The sequence below is a fragment of the Thalassophryne amazonica genome, chromosome 11 (assembly GCF_902500255.1).
Source record: "Thalassophryne amazonica chromosome 11, fThaAma1.1, whole genome shotgun sequence".
In the NCBI taxonomy this organism is placed as follows: Eukaryota; Metazoa; Chordata; class Actinopteri; order Batrachoidiformes; family Batrachoididae; genus Thalassophryne; species Thalassophryne amazonica.
In genome coordinates, this window is record NC_047113.1 from 85988023 (window position 1) to 86000088 (window position 12066).

A 12066-nucleotide genomic window follows, 5' to 3' on the forward strand; every position below is an offset into this window, starting at 1 on the left:
AGTCTCAGGATCTGGGGAAAAGATGAGTATATCGTCTAGATATACGGACAAACCGATGCAGGAAGTCCTGCAAGACATCATTTACCAAAGCTTGGAATGTTGCAGGGGCGTTAGTGAGGCCGAATGGCATGACCAGGTACTCAAAATGACCTAACGGGGTGTTAAATGCCATCTTCCATTCGTCTCCCTTCCGGATCCGAACCAGGTGGTATGCATTCCTAAGATCCAGTTTTGTGAAAATTTGGGCTCCATGCAGGGGCGTGAACACCGAATCTAACAGTGGCAGAGGGAATCGGTTGTGAACCGTGATCTCGTTCAGCCCCCTGTAATCAATGCATGGACAGAGTCCGCCGTCTTTCTTGCCCACAAAAAAGAAACCAGCACCCATCGGGGAGGTGGAGTTCCGGATCAGCCCGGCAGCTAACGAGTCCTGGATGTAGGTCTCCATTGATTCGCGTTCTGGACGTGAGAGGTTGTACAACCTGCTGGACGGGTACTCAGCGCCCGGTATCAAATCAATGGCACAATCATACGGACGGTGCGGGGGAAGGGTGAGTGCCAAATCTTTCCTGAAAACGTCAGCAAGATCATGGTACTCACATGGCACCGCCGTCAGATTGGGGGGGACTTTAACCTCCTCACTAGCTGTCACACCAGGCAGAACCGAGGATCCGAGACACTCCCGGTGGCAGGTTTCGCTCCACTGAGCCACAATCCCAGACGGCCAATCAATCTGGGGATTGTGCTTTATCATCCAAGGATAACCCAAAATCACACGGGAGGTAGAAGGTGTTACATAAAACACAATCCCCTCCCTGTGATTACCAGACACCACCAATGTCACTGGTTGTGTCTGGTGTGTGATTAATGGAAGAAGGGTGCCATCTAGTGCCCGTACCTTCAATGGTGAAGGTAGAGCCACTAGAGGGAGCCCGACTTCCCTTGCCCATCTGCTGTCCAGCAGATTCCCTTCCGACCCCGTGTCTACCAGTGCTGAGGCGTGAAGGGTCAGATCCCCACTCAGGATCGTAACTGCGGATTTGCGGGGGTTTCCCCGCATGCGTGTTATGGCCCACCCTTAGCCCAGTTTCTAAGGGCGGGCGTTGTCGTTTAACCGCTTGGGGCAGTTCCTCTGTAAGTGCTCACTCGAGCCACAGAAAAAACACTCCCCACGGGCCAGCCTCCGTTGTCTGTTATTTGATTTAACTTTGGCCCTGCTCGTGTCCATAGCTTCATCAGCAGGGGGAGCTGTCGCCACACGGGAGTCACGGGCTGTGGAGCGTGGGGAAGGCGGCACCCTTTCGGACCCGGAAGGAAGAGGGACGGCTCGTGCCCGGCCACGCCCCCCGCCCTGCTCCCAACGGTGTTCCTCTAATCGGTTATCTAATCGTATAACCAGATCAACAAGCCCATCGAAATCCCGCGGTTCGTCCTTAGCCAGTTGAACGACCAGCGGAATGTCTGATTCAGGCCTCCGGTCAGCAGGAGGAGGTGCTGCAGCAGCGCCCTGAGCTTGCGCTTCCACCCGGGCGGTGAGAGCCTCCATCCTCCGATTGAGAATAACATTCTGCTCAGTGACTAAGTCCAACCGAGCAGTGAAAGCGGTTAAGATTTGCTGCAGCTCACCTAACACGCCTCCTGCTGACGCCTGTTCACCTCGCGCTTCCATTGGCTGTTCAAGCGATGGTTGACGCCCCTCGGGATCCATGACGCTGGCCGAGAAATCCTGTTGGGAGGGTGTAGTGACACGGACCCACAACAGGGGGCAGTAATGAACGGACAATGGATGAGCCAAAAAGTAACAATTTAATGTTGTGAATTGCACAACGGAATACAGACAATTGCAGTTGAGGAGTTCAGTCAATCATACACAAGGTAACGTGTGGGCAGGCTCAAGGATAGAAGACGTCTGTCCAGAGAAGAGCCGGATCCCACACGGCTTCCACTGCCAACGGATCTGAAGAACACCGGAGCCGCCAAGTCCTGGGTCCCAGGTGGCCACCGTCTCCAGCTGTCAGACCAGGTACTGCTGGCAGAAACAGAAACAGTTAATGGTGGGTGTGTGAAGACACACCCAGTAATCGTTCCCTGAGTAGTTCCTCCGGGAGGGAGAACCTCCACCTCCAGATACAATATCACCCGTGCAGCTCCTGTTGGTCTCCTTCCTGGATGGAGTGAGAGACGAAGACCGTCGTACTCTCACTGTCCGCCAATCCAGCCTTAAATAGACCTCGCAGGAACACGGCTGCACACAGACCACTGTTAAGTCACAATAATAATCACCGCAGAGAAAATGACCTTGTTTGGTAGCTGATTTCTCGGCGAGGAGGTGGAGTTGCAGTCCGGCCTTTGTAGTGATGGTGATGAGTGACAGCTGGTGCTGATAAGTGACAGCTGTCACTCCCAGCAGCTCCGACGCCCTCTCGTGCTTGGAGCCCGCACTCCAAGCAGGGCGCCATCTGGTGGTGGTGGGCCAGCAGTACCTCCTCTTCAGCGGCCCACACAACAGTGTGGTCTCATTGTTTGGGTCTGTTGTGTTACTTTTAATATTAGTAGAAGCTATTGTGGCATTAAAACTTAAATTGTGTAAATGTACCAGAGAAAATATTGGAAATTACCTGTTATCGGTTATCTGTAACTTCCGATACATTTTTGGGTGGTTTATTGTTTATCTTTATCGAAGATAACTTTTCAGTTATCTGATTATCTGTTATCAAAGTTAATTTTTTGGTTATCTGTGCCCACCACTGAGTACCTGTCCAGCAACTTCTTGAGGATCCTGCAAATTTTTAAGATGTAAGTAGGGCTGCTGCTAGGACTCTCCCTACTAAGCAATGCACAATGTCGCTGCACCAAAGTCTTGACATTTTGCTGAAAAGGCAATGTGATGTGGCTTTCTGTTTTGTTTTTAACCATTTTAAGTTTTGTTTTGATTTTTTTTTTTTTTTAAGGTTGGTGAACTGGGTCCCTGCGTGATTTTTTTGTAATCCCTCTTTCGCTGCTATTCAGCAGATGCATTTCAGCTGGAGGTTGAACATGTAAGCCTCGCAGTCAGTTTTTTAAAATGATTTTATTTAAGTTTCCGTGTTTGTGAAGCTCTGTGTGTTGCCCAAAAAGCAAAAACCAAAAAGCGAAACACTTAGTGCGAGTCTCAACAAAACACAGAAGAAAGAGTGGCCTTCTTCCAGAGACTGCTTGTCAGTTTGGCTGGGGACGGAGCTGTGTAAATGGACTGCATTTATATAGAGCTTTTCTATCTGCATCAGACGCTCAAAGCGCTTTACAAGTAATTATAAATAATAAACAACTAACTTACAAATAATTACAAATAATAACATTCACCCCGATGTGAGGGTGCTGCCATACAAGTTGCCCACTACACACCGGGAGCAATAGGGGAATAAAGACCTGGCTTATGGGCCCTTAGTGATTTTCCAGTCAGGCTGGGATTTGAACCGAGGATCTTCTGGTCTCAAGCCCAACGCCTTAACCACTAGACCATCACCTCCCTTCCCCCGGACATAAGTTGGGAGAGGCTCCCCTCACACCGAGCAGAGAGACACAGCACCTGGCCGCCGGGCGAATAGTCACTCTCCACGTAGAGCGGACCGTGTGTTTTTTAAAAATAGACAAACACACTGCTTCGCTTTAAATGCACAGTCAGTCTATTTCAGATGATCAGCGTGGACCCTCTTTCTCTTAAAAGGCTATTTTTTACTCTGTGTGTCACGTTAGAAAGCAGCAGCCTTTCACGCTAATTGATTAGCGTTTACACGGCATATGCGCATGCTGTAGTCTTCTTCTGTTTGTTTTTTCTGGGGACATTACAACGCCACACACAGGCCTGGCATATGTACTACAACGTTAAACAAAGCTTCGAGGCACAGAATCTGCCTCGACATTTTTTGTAATTAAATTGTTTGTGTTACTCAACTAATCGTTTCAGCCCTAGATGTAACCCAGTCAAACACTTGAGCATTTTGTACAATTGTGACCCTCCAACCAGGACGTTAGACATCGCCAGCACTGGAGTTCTGGAAATTGATTTTTTTCCAGTCAGCTGAGAACCACCAGTGGTTTGTGAGAAGGTGGGGAATACTCAAGGAGTCTGCTGTATTTGAGCAGAGCTCCTCCAGGAAGGTGGAGATTCTGTTCTGGCACTGCAAATAATTAGTTTCAGTCTGGGAGACAGGTATCATCGCTACGGAACTCAAAGAAAGGACTTTTCATCCCATGATGCGAATGAAAGGGTCATCAGATGGACTTCATTAACTCCAGTGCGGGGGTATTATGCTGCTCTCTGTGCTGCGAAGAGTGCTGGCAAGGATCAGTCCCATTTACTTGTTGCTCAGTGAGTGGAGCTGTCTCGCTTCACACTCAAAAAGTTCACCATTGACCACCTTCTAGCTCTGCAAGTAGTCACTGAACACAAGCCTGAATATCAGAAGCACCTCTTTGTTGATTTTCTCAAAGCATTTGATTCGGTTGAAAAGTTTTGCTCTGTATGCCTAAATAGTCCCATGACAATGAATGTCTCATGACAACGTGAAAATGCAGCTTCTGAAATCCTATTCTACTGTCACTGACAAATGTGTTTAAAAGAAGAAATTGGACAGAATGATTCCTTATTGGAAAAGCAACATTGGAATGCATGCTTTCACAAAGGTCCAAAACACGCCTCCTCCAATGGCTGGTTCTAACAGGGCTATTCCACAGGGTGCCATTCTACTATGATCACCCACGACCCAAAACAAGCTTAAAAATGGATTGAAATGGCTTCATCCAGCTTGCCTCCTATCAGGCTAACTTATAAAGAGCAGACTTGCCAACTGATTTGCGTTTTAGGTCCAGACTTGGCAACCCTCCCGAAAAAGAAAGGAGCTGCTCCCCCTTGGCCAGACATGATGGAGCTATTCAACTGTAAACAAAAACGTTGACAAACGCTGCTTCGGCTTCAAATTTTTACCCAGATGGAGGATGGTCAAACAAGTTTCAAGCAGTAGTCACTAAGGAATACTCTGTTTAAAGAAGTTCAAAAATGTTAACCATTAAGACAACGAATACCCGGAGGTTACCACGTACAATTTCTAGAATCGATAAGAAATTTTTGAACAGTTCAAAAACTGGATCCCAATTTCATATCTGGTGCCAATGATGGTCATAACTACTACGTATACTAAGTTTGTACAAGATTGACAAAGATGGATCAAGTTACTGTGATCCTTCAAAACATGTCCCGATTTGCTATTTGGGATTAAACGGGAAGGAACGGTGATCTGTGGAATAGCCCCATAAAATTGAACATCTCTGAAAGTAAGGCCCAACATTTTCATCAACAAACATACACTTTAGTTATCTAGGGTATTCTATGTGAAGACAAAGACTACAAACTGGCTTGTGCTATATTGCTAACCATTTACAGAGCATGATGAAGTCTTGCATAAAAGGTTTAATACCACATTGTGTATCATTCATGTCTCCAAGCAGAATTAAATATGATGTAGTTCTTTGAGAACAGTCGTTACTGCGTATTGATGTACAGCAGGTTCTCTACGGAGGTACTCACCCAGTGGACTTGGGGTTCAGAGGCAGGCAGAGACAAACTCTTTTTTCTGCAACCAAAAAAGCCAAAAACAAAAATAAATCACTCACACACACATATACACACACACACATATATACACACACACACATACACACACACACACACACACACACACACACACACATACACACACACTCAGAAGGAATGAATGTGAAAAAATTAATTGTGCTACTGAGAGGAAACCCAACCATTTTAAAAACAAATACATGATACTGTCACAGTTGTCACAGCTGGACAATACTAAGTCTGCTAACTATTCAGGCAGATAGGGGGTATTGTTTTCGGTCATATGTGCCTGCCCAAGTGTGAATATAGTAACTAGAAGAGTTTAAATTGATTTGGACCAAAGCTGGTGGACTGATTAAGCTTCAGGCAGTAAGTGCTCGAGTCTGGCCTTCTTGTCTCAAGACCACCTTTCCACTTACTCAGTCTCATCTCGGAACTGAAAGCAATTCTACTCTGCCTTGACCCGGTTGGAGGCTACAACAAGTACACACATTAATTAAAAATGATATTAACAATTATTAACGTGCTCTAATGTGAGCTGTCAAAATTGCTCAGTATCTTATATCTGACACTTTTACAACATGTTCTGTTTTGGTATACCTCTTTTTTTGCCCATTTTGACTTCTTACAGTGTCTAACTGAAATGCCGAGCCCGTCTGCCCAACAGAAATTTTATTTTGAACTTTAAGAGACTTGATTTTTTTAGATCTGTTTTGACGCAGTCTCGCCTCCTACAAAGACTCGATCTGGACTTGGTCTCGGACACTTCAAAATCTCAAAGTCTAGGTCTTGATGTATGCTTGGCTCTTTAAGGTCTTGGTCTTGACTCATACTCTATATAAGTGGTGTTGTACCCATCCCAACAAGGATGGTCAAGCTGGTACGGCGCATCGCCACATCCATGACATCACCGAACCACCTTGGGTCCTTAATGGCAACCACCCAGACAGACATCGGATTCATCCCCACCTCTTGAAAGTAACTACCATCTACCCAGAGACAGGGGACATGTAGGCATCCCCTAAGAGGCCTTTTCAGGCAAGGACACAGTAATTTCAATGTTTAAAAAAATGGTCAAGGTCATACGACAACGCCAAAATTTAGGCCCAAGGCTATTTTGAGGGGGTGGTTAAAGATACACCTGCGGTTACTATTACAGATATGCTACAGTCCATCCTACCTATCTAGGATGTACTTTAACATGTCTCTAATACAACCCCAATTCCAATGAAGTTGGGATGTTGTGTAAAATGTAAATAAAAAGAGAATACAATGATTTGCAAATCCTCTTCAACCTATATTCAATTGAATACACCACAAAGACAAGATACGTGTATTTAATGTTCAAACTGATAGACTTTTTTGTTTTTGTGCAAATATTAGTTCATTTTGAAATGGATGCCTGCAACATGTTTCAAAAAAGTTGAGACAAAAGACTGGGAAAGCTGATGAATGCTCAAAGAACACCTTTTTGGAACATTCTACAGGTGAACAGGTTAAATGGAAACAGGTGAGTGTCATGATTGGGTATAAAAGGAGCATCCCCAAAAGGCTCAGCTGTTCACAAGCAAAGATGGGGCGAGGATCACCACTTTGTGAACAACTGTGTGAAAAAACTAGTCCAACAGTTTAAGAACAATGTTTCTCAATGTTCGATTGCAAGGAATTCAGGAATTCCATCATCTACAGTTAATAATATAATCAGAAGATTCAGAGAATCTGGAGAACTTTCTACACGTAAGCGGCAAGGCCGAAAACCAACAGTGAATGTCCGTGACCTTCGATCCCTCATGCGCCACTGCATTAAAAACTGACATCATTGTGCAAAGGATCTTACCGTGTGGGGTCAGGAACACTTCAGAAAACCATTGTGAGTTAACACAGTTCGTCGCTACATCTACAAGTGCAAGTTAAAACTCTACCATGTAAAGGGAAAGCCATACATCAACAACATACAGAAACACCGCCGCCTTCTCTGGGCCCAAGCTCATTTGAAATGGACAGACGCAAAGTGGAAAAGTGTGCTGTAGTCTGATGAGTCCACATTTCAAATTGTTTTTGGAAATCATGGATGTCGTGTCCTCCGGACAAAAGAGGAAAGAGACCATCCAGATTGTTACCAGTGCAAAGTTCAAAAAGCCAGCATCTGTGATGGTGTCAGGATGTAAGTTTTCTCTGTTTTACTTTTTTTTGCCTTTATCTGTTTGGTTGCTCTCCAGTTTGTCTGTTCCTCCGTATGATCTTTTTCTGCATTGGTTTCTCTGTCTCTCTTGGTGGTGGGTGTGTCTCTGCTCTCCTGACCACGCCCTTGTTCTAGACTCCTCCTCGCGCACCTGCTGTCAATCTGCTACTAATCACTCGCATGTATATATACTGCTCATTTTGCTGTTTCTTTGCCAGATTGATGCGCCCTGTGCCTTCTTTCCAGCTCTCGTTCCTGTATTCTCTTGTTCTGCCAGCCTCATCGTGTTCTCGACCTCCAGCGTGTTTAATCCAACCGTGTCTAAGCCTGATGTTTTTTGTACTGCTGCTCTGTATCTTGGACTGCCTTCCTGTGTACTGATCACTGCTATTATCTCCACTAAAGTCTTCTAACCAGAGCTGCTAGAGTGAGCCTTGCATTTGTGTCCAATCCATACATCCTGTCAGATCAATCTGGCCAACAATGGACGCAGCAGGCTCAGATGCTTGTCAGTTGGCAGTACGTCACCACAGCAAGCAGCTGGCGCAGCAGGAAGATCAGCTTGCTGCGCGCAGCCCCGGGCTTGGCGAATTCACCAAACGCCAGGATGCTTTCATGTCTTCAATCAATGAGCAAATGAGTCAGTTACTGTCACGACTCAGCCCTCAGGCTTCGTCGGATTATGCCACCGGCGGTTCCAGCCCACCTCCACCGGTGCCGAAAGCCACCTTACCGGCTTCTGTGTCAGTGCCAGTGGTGTGCAACCAGCTGTCGTAACCTGAACACTTCTCAGGCGAAACCGGAGACGTCAGACCATTCATTACTCAGTGTGAACTCCACTTCGAACTGATGTCCGCCATGTTTCCGAACGACAGAGCAAAGATTGCTTATATTATCACTCACCTGACCGGTCGTGCAGCATTCTGGGCCACCGCTGAGTGGGGTCGTCAGTCACCAGCCTGTGCTTCTCTCACTGCATTCACCACCGCACTCGAGCATGTTTTCCAGCACACGGCTCCAGGGCAGGAGGCAGCGTGCTCTCTCATGAGGCTGAAGCAGGGAAGCCGCCGGGTCGGTGATTACGCAATCGACTTCCATATCCTTGCAGCCAAAAGTGAATGGAACCCGGCGGCATTGTTAGACGTCTTCTACCAGGGACTGTCCGCCGACATTCAAGATCAGCTCATTGTGGTCGACTTGCCGGACGACTTGGACAGTGTGATCGCACTGGCCATCCATACGGACCGCCGCCTGCAGGACCGACCACGACGTGGGAGTCACTATCCGGATCTGTGTACCGACATGCCTCCAAGCCGGCCTTCCTCCTCCCATGCTCGGCTCGATCCTCCTCCTCACAGCTCAGAGGAACCTATGCAGCTGGGACACACACATCTCTCACCGGCGGAGCAATAGCACCGCCGTGAGGGCGGAATCTGTGACTACTGTGGACAGTCAAGGCACTTGATATCCTGTTGTCAAGCCAAGGGTGCCACCGTGTGGTCAAGATCAGAGCTGCGGGTGAGTCTTAATTCCATTTCTTCTGTTTCAACTCAAAACATTATCCCAGCCAAATTAATATCTGACCACTCCACCATAGCCGTATCAGCATTTGTTGATTCTTGTTCTGATGCCAATTTGATTTTGTCCTCTCTCGCCAGGTTCCTTCACCTTAAGCTGTATAAGATCTCTCGTCCTCTGGTGGTATGTGCAGTGGATGGGCATGTTTTGGGCCATATCACACACCGTACTCAGCCGGTTAAACTGATCATTTCCCACACACACTCAGAATCCATCAGTTTTCATGTACTGGATCAGATGACTCACCCGATCATTTTGGGGCACCCCTGGTTACAACGTCATGGGCCAAATTTTGATTGGGTAAAATGTGAGAATGTTTCATGGAGCCCGGCATGTAATAATGTATGTCTGAATAATTCTGTCTGTACTCCTCAGGGTTCTGATCTGGATCTCACCGGAGTTCCAGAATGCTACCATGACCTAGCAGCCGTTTTCAGTAAAGCCAGAGCAAAATCGTTACCACCCCATCGCAATTATGATTGTGCTATCGAGCTCCTCCCCAGGATGTCGCCGCCACGGGGAAAGCTCTTTCCTCTTTCAGCTCCCGAATGCCATGCAATGCATGAGTATATTCAGGAGTCTTTGGCTGTGGGGTTGATTCGTCCTTCTTCATCGCCCGCAGGGGCGGGTTTCTTTTTTGTTGAAAAGAAGGATAAGACGCTCCACCCCTGCATAGATTACCGGGGTTTAAATGACATCATGGTAAAGAACCGCTACCCGCTCCCGCTAATCTCTTCTGCGTTTGAGTTGTTAGAAGGGGCGACGATTTTTACCAAGCTTGATCTACGAAACGCGTATCACTTGGCAAGAATTAGACAAGGAGACAAGTGGAAAATGGCCTTTAACACCCCGTCTGGGCATTACGAATACCTGGTTATGCCATTTGGACTCACGAACGCACCTGCAGTATTTCAGAATCTAGTCAATGATGTCCTATGGGAATTTCTTAATAAATTTGTCTTTGTTTATTTAGATGACATCCTTATACTTTCCCATGATTTGGTTATGCACACACATCATGTCCGTCTGGTATTACAGACCTTATTGCAAAATGGGCTATTTGTAAAGGCAGAAAAAGGTGAATTCTACAGATCCACGATCTCTTTTTTAATTTAGCTTTTGTAAACTCTGCTGGTGAAATCAAAATGTACCCCGCTAAGGTGACAGCGGTCCAGGAGTGGGCAACGATTCTTAGGTTTTGCCAACTTCTACCCAAGTTCGTCCGGGGTTTTAGTACCGTTGCAGCTCCGCTTCATGCAGTAACCTCGTCCCTCTGCCCGTTCGTCTGGACACCTGAGTATGACGAGGCATTCAGAGCCCTAAAAGATCACTTTACCGCGGCCCCTGTGCTGCTCCTCCCTGACCCCGCTCGACAGTTTGTGGCTGAAGTCGATACCTCCAATGTGTGTGTGGGGGCGTTTTTATCACAGAGAAATCCTACTGACAACAGATTGCATCCGTGCGCCTACCTGTCTAGCAAGCTGTCCCCAGCTGAACGAAATTATGGTATCGGTGACCGCGAACTGTTAGCGGTCAAAGTGGCTTTGGAGGAGTGGCAGCACTGGCTGGAGGGGGCACAATACCCATTCATAGTCTACACTGACCATAAAAATCTTGAATATCTCCACACCGCCAAGCGTCTTAACTCCCGTCAGGCCCGTTGGGCAATATTTTCTAGTCAATTTAACTTCTCCCTGTCCCAACAAGGCGACTCGGTTGACGCACCCGTGGAGCCGGAAACAATCTTACCTCCCTCCTGTTTTGTGGCCACACTAACTTGGGACAGTGAGTCCCGCATCAAATCAGCTGTGGGAGATGCGCCCGTCCCTGCTGGGTGTCCGCAGGGAAAGCTTTTTGTTCCTCCGGCCCTCCGGGATGAAACTATTCGTTGGTGTCACGAAACATGTATGTTGTGTCATCCAGGTATTAGGAAGACCATATTTATAGTGCAGCAAAGGTTTTGGTGGCAAAATTGTCTCGGAATATGTGGCCGCTTGTCAGTTATGTGCGATGCACAAATCGTCCAAACAACCGCCCACTGGCACTACACAGCCATTACCGATTCCGATTTGTCCATGGTCTCACATTGCAATAGATTTTGTGACCAGTTTCCCACCTTCTAAGGGGCATACGGTTGTCCTGACCGTCGTTGATCGCTTCTCAAAAATGGTTCATTTTATACCTCTAAGTGAACTACCGTCGGCTAAGGAAACTGCAGTGGTCATGTTAAATCACTTCTTCAAATTACACAGGTTGCCTCAGGACATTGTGTCAGACCAGGGTCCACAGCTCGTGTCCCATTTTTGGAGGGAGTTTTGCCATCTCCTCGCGGTCACATCCAGTTTAACCTCGGGCTACCATCCACAGGCCAATGGGCAGGTGGAACGGTTAAATCATGAGTTGGAGAAAGGACTTCGGTTGTTAGCATCACGTCATCCCACCTCCTGGTCAAATCAACTCCCGTGGGTTGAACTCGCACATAACAGCTTGCCCTCCGCTTCCACCACTTACTCTCCATTTCATGTGGTTTTTGGTCATCAGCCCACACTCTTCTCCTCAGTCGATCTCAACTCCCCGGTTCCCTTGGCACTTAGTCTTATCCTCCGTTGTCGGCGAACCTGGGAGCGGGCACGAAAATTTCTGCTACGTTCCACAGCATCCTATAAAGCCTCCTCTGACCGTAAGAGGGCAACGG

General features: G+C 47.1%; 1 protein-coding gene across 1 annotated transcript in view; it reads right to left on the reverse strand.

The window, feature by feature from the left end:
* Positions 1 to 12066, reverse strand: part of LOC117519709 (peroxisome proliferator-activated receptor gamma coactivator 1-beta-like) — a 215026-nt gene that overhangs the window by 10271 nt on the left and 192689 nt on the right. The window contains exon 6 of the mRNA XM_034180967.1: positions 5567 to 5612. Within this exon, the coding sequence (XP_034036858.1) occupies positions 5567 to 5612 (46 nt within the window). The remainder of the gene's footprint in view (positions 1 to 5566; positions 5613 to 12066) is intronic.